This window comes from Bombina bombina, chromosome 3, assembly GCF_027579735.1.
Source record: "Bombina bombina isolate aBomBom1 chromosome 3, aBomBom1.pri, whole genome shotgun sequence".
In the NCBI taxonomy this organism is placed as follows: domain Eukaryota; kingdom Metazoa; phylum Chordata; class Amphibia; order Anura; family Bombinatoridae; genus Bombina; species Bombina bombina.
In genome coordinates this window covers 527,669,973-527,687,955 of record NC_069501.1, presented here as the reverse complement: position 1 = coordinate 527,687,955, position 17,983 = coordinate 527,669,973, and the positions used below count along the sequence as shown (strand labels likewise).

General features: G+C 34.9%; 1 protein-coding gene across 1 annotated transcript in view; it reads right to left on the bottom strand.

Moving 5' to 3' along the window:
• Nucleotides 1–17,983, bottom strand: part of ZNF593 (zinc finger protein 593) — a 28,885-nt gene that overhangs the window by 4,890 nt on the left and 6,012 nt on the right. The window contains exon 2 of the mRNA XM_053706964.1: nt 16,147–16,348. Coding sequence (XP_053562939.1) covers nt 16,147–16,346 — 200 coding nt within the window. The 5' untranslated portion in view covers nt 16,347–16,348. The remainder of the gene's footprint in view (nt 1–16,146; nt 16,349–17,983) is intronic.

Below are 17,983 nucleotides of genomic sequence, written 5' to 3'. Positions count from 1 at the left end.
TAAACATACTGTAAAATACATAGATATATTCTACAGATTATTTAGAATATTTTACAGTATGTAATAATTTTTATTCATTTTTAAAAATATTTTATATGTAATATTTCAATAACGTGCCTTAATGGGACATGAAACTCAAAATATTTTTTTTTTATGGTTCAGATAGAGCATACATTTTTTTTATTTTATTTTTTTATTTTTATTATTAATGTTTATATCAACAGTGTATCATGAAAAGCAGTAAAACATAGTCAGAATTTTTTTTTTTTTAAAAAGGTAGAAAAAAAAATAATGCAATACAATGTTATTTTCTTACAGTCAATGTCAATTGAAGCAAAAACAGTAGATCAACATCACAATTTTATCAATTAAGTGATGGTCCTAAACTTCCCTTCTAATAAACTTTTCTTGGTACATTGATGGGAATTTTAAAATTATAATCTAATAGCAACATAGCTGGTTGTTTACAACACAGTTAACCTATCATCTAATTTTAACCCGATAATAAACGGAGTACTGACTACCCTTAAATGCCTCCTAATTCCTCACTCAGAAACCCCCTCCGCAAAAAATAAATAAATAAATGTATATTATAACTTAAAATTAGGGAAATATTTACATATATATCTCTCTGTCCTATCCTTCCTTGTACCAAATACCTAGCAAGACTAGTTCCGTATTTCTGAATGGGAATATCAGGTGATCAATTTCTCTGGGTGGAAATATTTTGATGAATTTAGACCATTTTTTTGAAGAAGGAAGCTATTTCTCGGTCCAAATTCAAGTCTGTAGCTCGATTAAATATTGTTTTTTAAGACAATTCTTTGCTTCCGTGATTGACGGCGAGAATTTGCTCTTCCATTTCTTGCAAATTAAATTTCTGGCTGCAGGAATGACCAAATTTACTAGCTTAGATTCATCTGAAGGTAAATTCTTAACTATCAGGAAAATAATGTCTATCAAGGTAAGTTTAAGGGGAGTTACTTTCAGCACTTTAAGCAGCCAAAATTCTATTTTATTCCAAAACTGCTGTAATTTGGGACAAGCCCAGATCATATGAATTAGATTTGCAGGTGGTAAGCTACATTTTGGGCATTTGTTTAAGTTCTAATTATACCATCTGTAGCCTTTATCTGGAGTATAATAAGTTTGGTATATTAATTTTATATAGGAGTCTCTCCAGGTCTCCGCAATTGTGGCGCAGAAAAGCAAGGATAAGGAGCATGTTACATGTAGATCTTGATCAATATTGTCGGAGATAAGATTTGTCCATTTTTGGGCTAAGTTACCCAAATTGGACTCTCCCTTATATGAGACCAGGTATGAATACCATAAGGAGATAGAGAAGTGACCTGCTTTGACCAAAATAGGCCAATTATCAAGGTTAGGATATCCCAGGTAGGGATAAAAAAAGCGCGCTGATAAAATACAAACAAAAATCATAAAAAATTGACGAACAAAGTCAGTGTACAACTCTACCAGGAATCGGCTTGTGAGTGTGTCCTTAAAATAAAAAGTTTCTGTGAATCCGTGTAGGTGTTTTTCTTCTTAGATACGATAATGGCGTGAAGGCAGGCAGCTCCTCTTGGTCCCAGAGAGTAGGGAAAAAAGCTGGAAAATGCAAGAAGGAAAAGAGGGCGCCACAATAGCGTGATATTATTTGGTAATGTGAGTAACAATATAAGAACAGGTAATATGTTTACCAGAACAAGAGGCACTGTACTGTGACCAGTGCGTGACAGCTTGCTAGCACTTAACAGTGGCTAGTACACTGGGGGGAATACGTTCCTTGGAGTCTTTTCAGGTACCCCCTGGGCAAACTTTTCTTGGTGCTTGTAATTTCAAATAGAGAATCGGACTTGGCGTGTTGTTGTATTATGATAGAATACCACAAAACACGGACAACTTCTTAATTAAAATTGCTTTAATATGACGCGTTTCTCAACCCCAACTGGGTCGTTTCCTCAGATAAAAGCGAATGCAAGTAGTTACATTTGTTAGCATTATATACACATTGTATCTTAAAAAACAGGAAGTTGTCATAAAATATTTGTCCAATGGGAGTGCATTTCAATTGTGAGAACCCAATCTTAAACATCAGCTGTTACAAATTAAGATATATAAAAATTATACATAGAAAATGATAAAAAAATAATAATATATAGAAAAATAATATAGATAGAGAGATAAACAAACCCTTTATAGGGACTTTCTATATTTTTCCATAAAACTATTAAAACCTAACTAACGACCGGCATGCTAGAAACATGCATCTATTTGTTTCATTAGTATTGATACTAAAATTCCTTGATGTGTGTTCGAGACCTAAGGCACTGCAGAAAAAACTATTCCTATATGGCCAATATAGGATTTCATATAGTTGTGTGTGTGATAAAAAAATCTTGTATGATGGCCCCATTGATATCCTGTAAATTTGTAAATCTGTAGTAAATATTCCAAACTAGCCTGACTAAAGTGTAATATTTGTTAAGCTATTATAAGATATTCTTACACTTTATTTCCTGAAAAGAATAAACCTGTTTGATCTTTGAATTAGTCGCTGTATTCGATATCCACAATTGTCTGCTGAGTGTGATGTGATATTCAATGTTTGAAAAACTCCAATTTTCTATTGGATCCAATATGGTATAGCTGTTTATTTAATAGTCTGTATGTGAACTTATACTAAATAGTGGAGTATCTGCTCAAATGTAAAAGGATATATATAATATAAATGATAATTGAAATATATGTATGTGTATGGGGAGGTATATAAGTGACTTGTATTGTATGATAAGGATGATAAGGATATTGGAATTCATGGAATGCCTATGAAATCAGATCCCATTGTAACAGTGTGAATACCATTGTTAAAAATAAATCATAGCCTATACACTAAATTCACCATGACAGTGGAACTACCAATTGTGTGTGAAAGCAATGATGTTGCTGTGAGAGAATAATGTAGATACGAGGTAGAAAAGGGGAATTGAATCTAAAATGAGTGAAAACAAATTCATGGATATATAGATAGGTGTACAATGATATTTGAGTGTATGTGATGAATGGAGTATTGTGTAAGACCTGTATATGAGGTGGTGTTGGGGTAATAGTGTGGATGGATAAAAGTTTGGTAAAGGAGAGTGTGAAAAAGTCGGTGGGTTGTGAGGATCCATTAATTGAAGGCTGCCAAATCCAAATTTGCATTAAGCCCATAAGGATGTAGTGTCTTCAATCGATAGATCAAATATGTCTCACGTTGTCTGAGTCTATTGAGTCTGTTATAATCCGAACTTTTGGGAACAAAATCAATGGGAATATATTTGTAAATATATGGATTCCCATTGTGTTGGGTTAAACAATGGTTGGGTATACTATGTTTGATTTTGTTTTTTTTAGAATTTTTGCAGTTGCGATGGTGTTCTCCCCATCGATTTCTCAGCTTCCTGGGAGGTGCGGCCTACATATTGGAGGCCACATACACACTCCATGAGGTAGACTGTGAAAGATGAATTGCAATTAAAAAAGATGGGGATCTGAAATAACTCACCCGTTACTGTGGACTTAAATTTTTTTATACCAGATCTTATAATTTTACATGATCCACAACCTGTCTTGCCACATTTATAAATTCCATACATGCCAAAAAGCCCTTTGTTTCTGTTCGAGTAGTGTAATGTTTTGTTAGTTAATTTGTGTTTGACTTTCTTACTGGGAGCTAGCTGATTTCTGAGTGTGGGCGCTCTCCTATAGACAATTTTTGGTATATCCTTAACTAGATGTTTAAGAACAGGATCTCTTTGTATTATATGCCAATGTTTATGTAGTATGTTTTTGATTTGATAGAAATCAAAGTTGTATTGTGTTATGAAAATAGTTTCTTTTCCAAATGTATTTTCTGTATTGGTGGTTTTTTTGTCTGATAAAATATCTTCTCTATTTAGGTTTTTGGCTCTTGTTAAAGCTTTATCAAGTAAACTTGGGGGGTATTCTTTTTCTATAAACCTATTATACAATATTTGGCTCTGTTCCAAGAAGGTATTATAATCACTACAATTGCGTCGTATCCTACGAAACTGACTGTATGGTACATTGCATAACCAATTTTTATGATGATTACTATGGTAATTTAAAAAGCTTTTGCTATCAACATCTTTAAAATAAGTTTTGGAGGTAATGTTGGATTTATCCATACTTAATATAAGATCTAGATATTCAATATTTTTGGTTTGTATATTTGCCGTGAAGTCTAAACCCATGTCATTACAGTTCAGATGTTCTATGAATTGGTTGGCCCTGGTGATATCTCCCTCCCATAGAAAGATTAGATTGTCTATATAACAGCCATAGAAGACCAGGCTTGCCCCAAACTCTGTAGGGTAGATGTACCTCTCCTCAAAATAACACATGAAAAGGTTGGCAAAGCTTGGGGCAAACCTGGTCCCCATGGCCGTCCCTTTGGTTTGTAAGTAATACCTGTCTTGATAGATAAAATAATTGTGCTGTAAAATAAAAAGAATACTTTCTAAAATGAAATCACATTGTGTACTAGGTAAAAAAATATATTTTTTCAAAAAATGAGAAATGGCTGCTAGACCTAAATTGTGTGAGATGTTTGAATATAACGAACTAACGTCACATGTAATCCAAATGAGATTTCTATTTCCAATGTTGATTTTGTGTAAATGCTGTAATAAATGGGTACTGTCTTTAATGTATGATGGTAGTGTTACCACATATTTTTGCAAATATTGGTCTATAAAATATGACAGGTTGTAAGTGAGATTACCGATGCCGGCAATGATGGGACGTCCTGGAGGGTTAATTTTATTTTTATGAATTTTTGGTAAATGATAATAATGGGCAATGCCCGGATTTTGTATTTTTAAAAAATCTCTTTCATTTTTGTTTAATATATTCAAAGACACACCTTTTTCTATGAGTTCAGTATAAGAATGTAAATATTTGCCAGTAGGATCAGCATGTAAAATTTGATAATAATTTGAGTCTCCCAGAATTCTATCTGCTTCTCTAATGTAATTGGCTATGTCTTGAATCACAATTCCGCCGCCTTTGTTGGCGTCGCGGATAATGATATTAGGATTGTTCTTGAGACTGGAGATAGCCCTTTGGTGACTCAAAAGACAGAAATTATTCTTTTTCTTTTTGGACTTCAAATACTTATCAAAGTCCTCCAAGACCATGTTTTGATATAACTCTATGTATTCCTTCCCTACATTAGTAGGATTAAAATTAGATTTATTTTTAACATCGATGTGTATATAACCATCAAAAAGGTGAGTGGTGAGCTCGTTAGTGTCTGAATATAAGCAAATTAGATTTTTGTTGGATGACATGGAATCAGTCAAAATTAATTGTGCTTGGGAAGATTCTATTTGCTTATTTTTTAGTTTTTTATTCGCAAAATACTTCTGTAGGGTCAGTTTGCGTGTAAAATTATTTAGATCAACAAAAATGTCAAACATTTTTGGCGTATTTGGTGGACATAAAGATAGCCCTCGCTTCAATACTCTTTTTTTCTGGGATAGATAATTTGTATGTGGAAAGATTAAAAATCCCTTGATCTAATCTGGATAATTCCTTTTCCTTGGCGGCAAGGGCTCTGCCTCTTGAGCCTCGTTTTCTAGGGTATGAGGTCTTTTGCCTAGTCTTATTTGAGGACTTTCCATTCTCGTTTGGGGGCCTATCCCTAAAAAAGGTGATGGGCTATTGCTGGTACTAGGGCTCTCTAAGTCAGAGTAGGGTCCTCGGTGTTCAATAGACAATGCTCTGAATCTGTTGGGATGTTCAAATGTGTCATGTTGTGATGTGTGTTGTGTAATATTTTGATGTGAATTGTGACCATTGATCCTTGGTCCCAATATGGATTGTTTAATGGGTGGGACGTAGTCTATATGTTGGTGTTGGTGACTATAATTTGGTCTTCCATAATATAAATCTTTGTGGGAAGATGATGTTTCTCCCAATTCGTGTGTGTGTTGTGATTGAAAAGATTTGTTGGAATTGTGTTGTGCTTGATTGTATTGATATGAATGTGGGTTATATGGGTGTTGGTGCTGAATTGGTGTTGGTTGGTAAGAGTTTTTGTAATAATTGTTTCTGTGATGATTTTGATATTGATTCCTTTGGAATCCATTTTTGTAATTGTGGTGTGTGTATTGTTGTGGTCTGTTGTAAAGTGTTCTGTTATGAGACCAGGTGTTTGTGATATGTGATTGGTTAGTCTGTATATGTGAATTGTTGGTGTCAGTTTGGATAAATGGAGCCTTCTGTTTGTTGTTCTTGTTCCCCCTATGTTGGACCCTAGTCCATTCGTTCTGATTCTCATTACTATAGTTCACTGTGTTCTCTTGTGAGTCATTCTTACGGTTGTATGTATATACACAATCATTGATATAATCTTCGTGGTCCCTTTGTAATTTCTTATTTTTGTTATTAACTAGATTCTCTTGATATCTGTCAGTTCTATCATTGATGTCTTTGTTAATTTTATTGTATTCTGGATTTTGTTGATATACCTTGAGGTCTGTCTGGATTTTTTCTATGTTAATACTACTCTGGTTGTACATTTGTCTCCTATGGTCTATTAGGATTTTAATTAAGCTGAAAGAGCATTCATCCAAGGCTTCATACCATCTTTTGATGGTTTCAGCGTTATCCTTGAATGAACAGTGTTTCAGCAGTCTAAGTCCTCTGGGTATGTGTTTAATTTCTAAATATTTCTCTAAGGTGGTAAGATCCCACCAATGTCTATTTTCTTTGTTAATTTCCTCTTCTAGTAAGTAAAATAGGTTTGATATCATGAGTTTCAGATAATATTTCTACAATAGAAATCTCTTTGGACAAATTGAAGCCCATGCGCTTGGAATTTCTTTCTTCCTTGGACTGCATGTTAGAATAGTAATTAATTGGTCCAAAAGAATGTGGAACGTCTCAATGTATTTTTGGTATTGAGTATAATTGAAAAAATAATATATTGTGTTGATAGTGTAAAATATGTGTGATTGTGTATTGTGTTGTTTGCTTTCAAAAAGAATATATCTACTGTTGTATTTGAAATTAATAGCTCTGACTTAAAAACAAAAATATGTGTGATTGTGTATTGTGTTGCTTGCTTTCAAAAAGAATATATCTACTGTTGTATTTGAAATTAATATCTCTGACTTAAAAACAATAAAATATATCTATTGTCGTAAAACTGAAAAAGTGCTCTCTGTCTGCTGTTGTTCTATATTAGCCTGACATCGAAACGCACTGTTTAAAAAATCAATGTATTATCAATGTTATGACCATGAGACCTGAGTGGTCGTGCCGGCTCACTGGTTAAGTCGTCCAGGGTGATCGTGTCGGCTCACTGGTTGGTTTCTCCTGTGTGTTATGGAATTTATAAATGTGGCAAGACAGGTTGTGGATCATGTACAATTATAAGATCTGGTATAAAAAGATCTGGTATAAAAAAATTTAAGTCCACAGTAACGGGTGAGTTATTTCAGATCCCCATCTTTTTTAATTGCAATTCATCTTTCACAGTCTACCTCATGGAGTGTGTATGTGGCCTCCAATATGTAGGCCGCACCTCCAGGAAGCTGAGAAATCGATGGGGAGAACACCATCGCAACTGCAAAAATTCTAAAAAAACCAAAATCAAACATAGTATACACAACCATTGTTTAACCCAACACAATGGGAATCCATATATTTACAAATATATTCCCATTGATTTTGTTCCCAAAAGTTCGGATTATAACAGACTCAATAGACTCAGACAACATGAGACATATTTGATCTATCGATTGAAGACACTACATCCTTATGGGCTTAATGCAAATTTGGATTTGGCAGCCTTCAATTAATGGATCCTCACAACCCACCGACTTTTTCACACTCTCCTTTACCAAACTTTTATCCATCCACACTATTACCCCAACACCACCTCATATACAGGTCTTACACAATACTCCATTCATCACATACACTCAAATATCATTGTACACCTATCTATATATCCATGAATTTGTTTTCACTCATTTTAGATTCAATTCCCCTTTTCTACCTCGTATCTACATTATTCTCTCACAGCAACATCATTGCTTTCACACACAATTGGTAGTTCCACTGTCATGGTGAATTTAGTGTATAGGCTATGATTTATTTTTAACAATGGTATTCACACTGTTACAATGGGATCTGATTTCATAGGCATTCCATGAATTCCAATATCCTTATCATCCTTATCATACAATACAAGTCACTTATATACCTCCCCATACACATACATATATTTCAATTATCATTTATATTATATATATCCTTTTACATTTGAGCAGATACTCCACTATTTAGTATAAGTTCACATACAGACTATTAAATAAACAGCTATACCATATTGGATCCAATAGAAAATTGGAGTTTTTCAAACATTGAATATCACATCACACTCAGCAGACAATTGTGGATATTGAATACAGCGACTAATTCAAAGATCAAACAGGTTTATTCTTTTCAGGAAATAAAGTGTAAGAATATCTTATAATAGCTTAACAAATATTACACTTTAGTCAGGCTAGTTTGGAATATTTACTACAGATTTACAAATTTACAGGATATCAACGGGGCCATCATACAAGATTTTTTTATCACACACACACAACTATATGAAATCCTATATTGGCCATATAGGAATAGTTTTTTTCTGCAGTGCCTTAGGTCTCGAACACACATCAAGGAATTTTAGTATCAATACTAATGAAACAAATAGATGCATGTTTCTAGCATGCCGGTCATTAGTTAGGTTTTAATAGTTTTATGGAAAAATATAGAAAGTCCCTATAAAGGATTTGTTTATCTCTCTATCTATATTATTTTTCTATATATTATTATTTTTTTATCATTTTTCTATGTATAATTTTTATATATCTTAATTTGTAACAGCTGATGTTTAAGATTGGGTTCTCACAATTGAAATGCACTCCCATTGGACAAATATTTTATGACAACTTCCTGTTTTTTAAGATACAATGTGTATATAATGCTAACAAATGTAACTACTTGCATTCGCTTTTATCTGAGGAAACGACCCAGTTGGGGTTGAGAAACGCGTCATATTAAAGCAATTTTAATTAAGAAGTTGTCCGTGCTTTGTGGTATTCTATCATAATACAACAACACGCCAAGTCCGATTCTCTATTTGAAATTACAAGCACCAAGAAAAGTTTGCCCAGGGGGTACCTGAAAAGACTCCAAGGAACGTATTCCCCCCAGTGTACTAGCCACTGTTAAGTGCTAGCAAGCTGTCACGCACTGGTCACAGTACAGTGCCTCTTGTTCTGGTAAGCATATTACCTGTTCTTATATTGTTACTCACATTACCAAACAATATCACGCTATTGTGGCGCCCTCTTTTCCTTCTTGCATTTTCCAATTATCAAGTTTGCCCCATGACCATTTCCAGGAAAATTTACTAACTAATTGCAGAGTATAGTGTCTAGCTTGCAAATATCCATAAAAATCGTGATTATTAAGGTCAAATTCTTGTTTCAGCTCTTCAAAGGATTTAATAACTTGTGCCTCTGAATTAATAAGCTGTGAAACCAGATAAAGCCCTTTCCTGTGCCAATTCTGCAGTAGTAGGGATTGTGTGCCTTTTTGAAACTCTGGGTTGCCTAGAAAGGTTTGAAATCTGGGAATATTAGTATTTAATTCAGCTTGCGCTCTAATCCTGCTCCAAGCCTGGATTATCGTGTAAATTGTTTTGTATAATTTCACCTGTTTAGGAATTGAATTAAAAAGAACATAGATCAGAGATAGAGGCGAAAATGGGTAAATCATGCTATATATTAACCCATTATCTGTGAAGTGATCCGACTCTGTAATCCAGTCAACTACAATACGGCCAAGAAAGACTAGATTGTAAGATATAAATCCAGAAAGGCAAGACCAGCAAGTTGTTTAGGAAAAGACAATTTATGTAAAGATATTCTAGTTTTTTTTGACTGCCAAATAAAGCGGCGGACTGCAGAGTAATATAATGTAATATATAAAGAATTTTAGGCAGGATCACCATCTTAAAAAGCGCAATGCGACCTGATATCGAGAGGGGAAGATTCTGACAATTCTTCATATAAGTGATAGTTTGTGCCAAAATTGGGGAATGTTCAAGGCATACCAATAACCCCGAGATATATGAAGGAATTAGAGACTGTCTTAAAAGGATTATCTACCAAGGAGTTTTTTGTTTTTCTTAGCCAGAGCAATTCGGACTTCAGCTTATTCACTTTATAGCCTGAAAATTGGCCAAATAACTCCATTATGCTTCTTAAGCTTTGGGATAATTGAAGAGGTATTAGACATGTAAATCAGTAAGTCGTCTGCATATAAGGCCAGCTTCACCTCTTTTTTTTATTATTAATTTTTATGCCTTCAATTTGTTGCCTAATTTTAATGGCTAGGGGTTCAATTGCGAGATCGAACAATAATGGCGAAAGCGGGCAACCTTGCAGAGTGCCTTTTTCCAATCTAATTATATTCGACTCCAACTTGTTTATAAGTAACCTGGTAGAAGCCTGAGTACAAATATTTTTAATTAGATTTAGGAAGTTATTACTAAACCCAAACCAGTATAATGTGTCCAACAAGTAATCATGACACACGCGGTCTAACGCTTTCTCAGCGTCGATCGCTAGGACCGCGGCATCAGGGTAATCTTTCAACAGACTACTCTTGGAATTCTTGAAGTAATCAGTGAGTAAAAGTAATTGTCTAATTTTGGAAGTCGAGGTGCGGTTAGGAAGAAATCCTGCTTGATCTCTGTGGATAATTTCCGATAGCCCTTCTAGAAGTCTCTTAGCCAAAATGGAGGTGAATAGCTTGTAATCAGTATTTAGGAGGGCAATAGGCCTATAAGATTCTCTTCTACAAGGATCTTTCCCAGCCTTTAATATGAGAGTTGTCTGTGATGCTACGAAATTAGCTGGATTTGAGAGCTTTCAGTATAATAATAGTTAAAGAGTTTAGTTAGGTGAGGAGTAAGTGACAGCGCCAAATTTTTATAAAACTCGTTTGGCAACGCATCCAGACCTGGAGCTTTATCCGATTTGAATGGCTGGATGGCTTGGTTCACTTCTAGTTCTGAAATTGAGGAGTTTAATTTAAGAATAAATTCAGAACTACAGCTTGTAACAGCCGTGTCCTCCCAAAATTTTACGAGTGTTGCAATTTCAGAAAAGGAGGGAGAATAAATTGTTTTGTAATACTGATAGACTCAGAGATTTCTATGGGTGAAGTAAATAGATTCTCGTTATCTTGTATAGATTCAATTATCGAGGATTGTCTGGAATTTTTTACTAGCTTAGAAAGTAGTTTGCCTGATTTATTGCCATATTTATATAGATTTGCTTGATATTTTAAATCTGTACGTGATGTATGGGAGGTTAGAAAAATATTGCAATCTCTCTTTGCCCTGATGTATCTTCTCCAATTATCCTCCGAGGTAGAGCCCAAATATCTGTTATAGCGTTAGTTACCGCGGCTGTTACCTCTCTTTCTTTTAATCTAGAGTCCCGTTTGCCTTTAGTCATATAAGCAATAATTTCTCCCCTTAACACTGCTTTTGCGGTCTCCCATATAGTCGAGACACTAGGAACTGATCCAATATTGAGTTGAAAATATTCTTCAAGCTTAATTTTTAACCAATTTTTAAATTTTACATTTTTGTTCAGGTATTTTGGATAGAAAAAGCGTGGCATTCGTGCACTGGCTTTCTCACCTGGAATATCGGGCATTATAGGGGCATGGTCCGAGATACAAATTTCAGATATTGAAGCTCTAATACCTATTTTATGAAGACTATCGCTTGTCAATAGAGCATACATTTTTAAACAACTTTCCAATTTACTTATTTTATTAGTTTTGCTACATTCTCTTAGTAACCTTTATTGAAGGGGCAGCAATACACTACTGGGAGCTTGGTGAATGAAGGCCAATGACCAGAGACATATATATGCAGCCACAAATCAGCAGCTAGCTCACAGCTAACCTACCTAGGTATCCTTTACAACAAATGATACCAAGAGAACTAAGAAAATTAGATAATATGCTAGAAGTAAACTTTTTATGTGCGCCGGGTAGTGTGTGTATTAAAGGTTAAAAGGAAAAAGTATTTGCACGAGCACTAACCTGACACGTGCAAAAAGCAAAACTATGAATATAGTGCATGCAAAATCTGATCACGTTTAACCAAGTGCACTAACCCGACATGAAATATTATTATTTAACATTCCAATGTTCTTCACATAGCAGAATATGTTCTATATATTCATAAATACATATTTAATTTTATATATATATATATATATATATATATATATATACACATTCATACATATATATATACTTCGCCTACCACTTGCCTTATTTGAAAATCGGATAAGGACTTGTTACTGATGCAGACACAGCTAGCCATGGTCATTTTGTTAGAAAAACGCTCCATTGTTTTGCAGTTTGTTATTTGATCATCTCTGCTGAGGCTAATTAAAGGGATACTAAACCCAATTTTTTTCTTTCATGATTCAGATAGAGCAGACATCCTCAAACTTGGCCCTCCAGATGTTTTAGAACTACATTTCCCATGATGCTGATATGCTGGCTGAGCATCATGGGAAATATAGTTCTAAAACCTCTGGAGGGCCAAATTTGAGGATGTCAGATAGAAAGTTGCATAAAATTGCATGCGCTAATTTACCAAAAATGAGCTGGCTCCTAAGCTTACACTTATGCTTTTCAAATAAATATACCAAGAGAACGAAGAAAACGGGAGTAAATTAGAAAGTTGCTTAAAATAGCATGCTCTATCTGAATCGTGAAAGAAAAAAAATGTGTTTAGTATCCCTTTAAGGACAAACATATGGCAAAGTTAGGCTTCTGAGGCCTGCTATGTGCACGTCTAATCCTCATTCAAAAATGTTAACACTACTTTGGCTAGATTACAAGTGGAGAATGAAAATATTAGCTCTATTGAGAGCTAACACTGCTATAGTTAAATCACCCTGCGCTATCAATAGCGCTCCACTTGTACTATAGGCCTTTGTAAGTCTGTGTGTTTACAACCAGAAAAGGGGTTAAACACATAGTTAAAGTGCAGCCGTAAAGAACTAAGGATCTCAAGAAGAAACAAATGGTAAGCCAGTCAGCAGTGGCAGCTGTACAGCAATGTCCATTCATAGCCAGCAGTTCTCTGCAGCTCCTGAGCAGTTAAAAACACTTGCAGGGTCAATAGAGCTAAAATTAAAATTTAGCATGTCATTTTTATACTACAATATCCTTTTAATTTAAATTACAGGAAAGTGGGACTAAACAAATGATGTGTGTATTGAAAAGTTATTTTACTATTTAAAGACAAAAGCCCCTAATGTGTTGCATTTCACTATCCGCTTCCCTCCCTGAGGAAATAGTGAAATGCGACCACATCAGGGGCTTTTGGTTTTAATTTGCTCCCTTTTAATGACACACTTGTTATTTTTTTTCCCTTTACTCTAGATCGTTCTTGTGGGAACCCTGAATACAGGGCGTGGAAAAGCTGGTGGGGTTATTTGACCTAATATTATTGTCAACAAAAGGGACTAAACATGATTTACGATAGAAATATCATGAATAGCAACAAGAAAAAAATTCAGTGTTATAAATACCCAAGGAAACCCTATCATACTTAAAGGGACACTCACGTCAAAAGTATACTTTCATGAATCAGATAGAACATGCAATTTTAAATAACTTTCCAATTTACTTCCATTAACAAAATGTGTACAGTCTTTTTATATTTACACTTTTTGAGTCACCAGCTCCTACTGAGCATTCACAGAATATATGTATAATATGTATTTGTGATTGGCTGATGGCTGTCACATGATATAGGGGGAGTGGAAAAAGACATAACTTTGAAATTTGTTAGGCTGAACTTTAAATTAGTAGTAGATATTTTTCTAAGTGCTATTGCATTATCTTTTTATCTTGCATTTGTTGATTATGCAAATCTACTTTATTTACTGGTCCTTTAACAAATCCAAACCCATTTGACAATATTACTATAGTCTAGGTTTTCCCATTTATTTATATTAAAAAGATTATTTTCAATATACTATTCGAAATATGTTTTCAGAATCTAGTGTTCACCTAACAATAGTGTAGTGTTTTTTCATTTATTGGCAGATCTTACCAAACTCCCGGGTTGCTGTCATATTTCAGTATATCTGCTTGCTTTTTTAACAAGCATTTGTAATAAAATGTAATTTTTATAAATACTAATTTATGTACATCTACCTGAAGTGCTGATCTGCTTTCATTTCTTTTTTTTGTACTAATTGTATTAGTGTCTCAGTTCTACTACTCTGAGTTATACATGAGTTAAACACACCCTGAATTAATACCTTATAATCATTTCTTTCAATCAGGGTAATTCCAGGTACTTAAATAAATAAGCACATGACTTCATATGCCTATCCAATGTGTTCCTATTCTTATAACTGCAGCCTGATGTACTTTGTTCTTGCTAATTATATGGGTGTATAAATAGGAACATGCTGTCTTTACTTGTCAGGTAACTGTGGGCCATTTCTGGGATGGTTTCCAATTTAAAGGGACACTCAGATCAAATTAAACTTTAATGATTCAGATAGAACATGCAATTTTAAACAACTTTCCAATTTACTTCCATTAACAAAATGTGCAAAATTGCATGCTCTATCTGAATCACAAAAGAAAAAATTTGGGTTCAGTGTCCCATTAATTACTCTAGGACAGTGGTCGCCAACCTTTCGGACCTCAGGGACCACTAAACTCACAATTTTTAATCCTGTGGACCACTAACATAATAATAATTGTGATATATATATATATATATATACACACACACACACACAAGCACACACATACTGTACATAACTAGTATAACCATAGCTAAGTTTACATTGTGTATATATTTACATGTTTAAGAATATTTTTTTGGAATTAACTAACTGAATGACAAAACAGAGAATACTTCCTAATGAGTAGGGAGATTGCGTAGGGAGATTGTAATTTAACTCCTCCTCCATTTTCACTGATGCCCAGCCAGGCACTGTAGGGAGTTGCGGCACGACAGGATGACACCATCAGAGGAGACTAATTCCTGCTTGATGGTGTCAAGGACCACTAACATCTTCTCATGGACCACTGGTTGGCGACCACTGCTCTAGGACACTGGTTTTCTATAACTATCAAACGTTATAGAGGTTCTTATAATCCTAAACTCATGCACATTGTTGTTTTTTTTTACCACATAATGGAGACATTACTGATATTTATTTTATGAATGCATTATAAATAATTACATTTGACACAAGAACTGTATTGCAAAAATAATCTTTTAAAAGCATTTAAAACTGCCATTTTAGTAGCCAATTTTTCTGAGTTTTTCAGTCCAAAAGCAGAATCCTTGAAAAACATCTAAAGTATTAATTGATTTGCTGTGTCTACAGTAGTTAGGGACATACATAAATGAGCTCCTGCACTGATCAAGCAATCATTCTGTAGAAGGTTAGAGGGTCATTATTTAAAATACTTCAGAATACAGTCTCTGAGAGGGTTGTGCAAACAATCTTAAAGAAACATGAAACCCAAAACATTTATTTCATTATTCAGACAGAGAACACAATTTTAAACAACATTCCAATTTACTTCCATTATCTAATTTGCTTCATTCTTTGGATATCCTTTGTTGAAGAAATAGCAATGCACATGGGTGAACCAATCACACAAGGCATCTATGTGCAGCCACCAATCAGCAGCTACTGAACCTATTTAGATATGATTTTCAACAAATGATATTAAGAGATTCAAGCAAATTAGACAATAGAAGTAAATTAGAAAGTTGTTTAAAATGGCATGCCCCTTAACTGCAGGCTTCTCAAATATGTTTATGTCTAGAAACAAGTATCCTAAAATGCTACTACTAACTCCTATGTTTTTGGATTCTTCAACATATATTCACCGTCTCCTAAAAATATATATATATAGGGTGACTCCTCAGTATTCTGAGTAGATGGGACAAAACGTCCTTTTAAAATGGATATTCCGGATGAACTATACACTCACGCGCAGTGGAGACAGTAGTTCTGAGCGTTGCCAGGCAAGGTGTAGTCCACTTCCTGGTTCAGCAGTTTCTGTGCGTTCCCTGGCAGCATATCCACATGGATCTGATCTAGATCCTTGAACCTGCGCTTGGTTTTCCATTGCTTGGCAATGTTTTTCTTCTTATCATTCTTGTGATTGCCAATCTGCTTGGAACGTGTCATGTCTAAGAGGGGAAAGAGCAGAACATAACAGTTACATGCACATGTCAAATCATAAAGCTGTGGAGTCAGAAGTGGAGTTGGTAAAAATGTAGAGACTAAAACAGCAAATATGCAAAAAGTCATCTCATTGAATCTTACTATGTTTTCTTCTGAATTGTAGCATGGGAATTTACTGAGGTTTGACATCTTAACTGCTGAGCCATTTCTACCCTTGTGCTAAGCTGTTTTTAATTTTTTAGATGCTGCTCACATTTAAGTCCTACTTTAGAACAAATTTTTATGAGAAACCCACACATTATATATTGTTGTTTTTTTCTCTAAACAATATAGTTAAAGGAATTATATTCATATAAATTATGGCCTTTGGCTATAATTATATAAATTTTATGTGCACGTAGGGGCATAAAAGTGAAGATTTTATTTCAGCATTTGGCCAAACCGTTATAAACCCATGAATCACTTCACGGTATCTTCTTACTTGTTGTCACACCATTCGTAGGGGCTGATTTATCAAGCAGCCAATGCTGCTTATACCACACATGCCTTCTGGCTCGCCGGAAACAGGAGTTAAGAAGCAGCGGTCTTAAGATGGCTGCTCCTTAACTCGCCCGCCACCTCTGAGGTGGCAGCCTGCAATCATCCTGATCAGATACGATCGGGATGATTGACCCCCCCTGATGGCCGCAAATGTGCAGGGGGCGGCATTGCACAGTAAATCATGTCCGCCATGCATTTGATAAATCGGCCCATTAGTATGTATTGCTGAAAGCCAACAAGCATCGGCTGTAGGTTAGGACTTGAATCTGTGGAAAGGAGGGCTACCAAAATGGTACATGGTCTAAAAAATAAAACTTACCAGTATAGGGAAAAGAGGTGATATGGTAGCAACTTTCAAGTACGTTAAAGGGCTTAGTAAAACTGAGGATGTGGGTATTTTACATAAAATGGAAAATTCAAGAAAGGGTAGTAGATTCAGGAGAAATTTGAGGAAGCACTTCTTTACAGAAAGAGTGATTGATTTATGGAATAAACTTCCTCAAGAGGTAGTAGCGACAAACACTGTGGGGGACTTAAAAAATGCATGGGGCAAGCATAAGGCTATCCTACAAACTAGATAAGTTTATACTGTTAGGTAATATCGGGCAGACTTGCTGGGCCTATGGCTCTTATCTGCCGTCAATATCTATGTTTCTAAGTGGTTCCTTGGCTTATCACTGTCCGGCCAAATGCTGTAACAAACTTAACGTTTATGCTTTTAGTCTAGCCGTGTGTATCAGTGGGGCTAACTGCCTGAGTTACAGATTGCAAATACATCTGCCATGCCATATATATATATACACACACACACACACACACACACATACAGTATCTCACAAAAGTGAGTACACCCCTCACATTTTTGTAAATATTTTATTATATATTTTCATGTGGCAACACTGAAGAAATGACACTTTGCTACAATGTAAAGTAGTGAGTGTACAGCCTGTATAACAGTGTTAATTTGCAGTCCCCTCAAATAACTCAACACACAGCCATTTAATGTCTAAACTGTTGGCAACAAAAAAGTGAGTACACCCCTAAGTGGAAATGTCCAATTTGGGCCCAATTAGCCATTTTCCCTCTCCGGTGTCATGTGA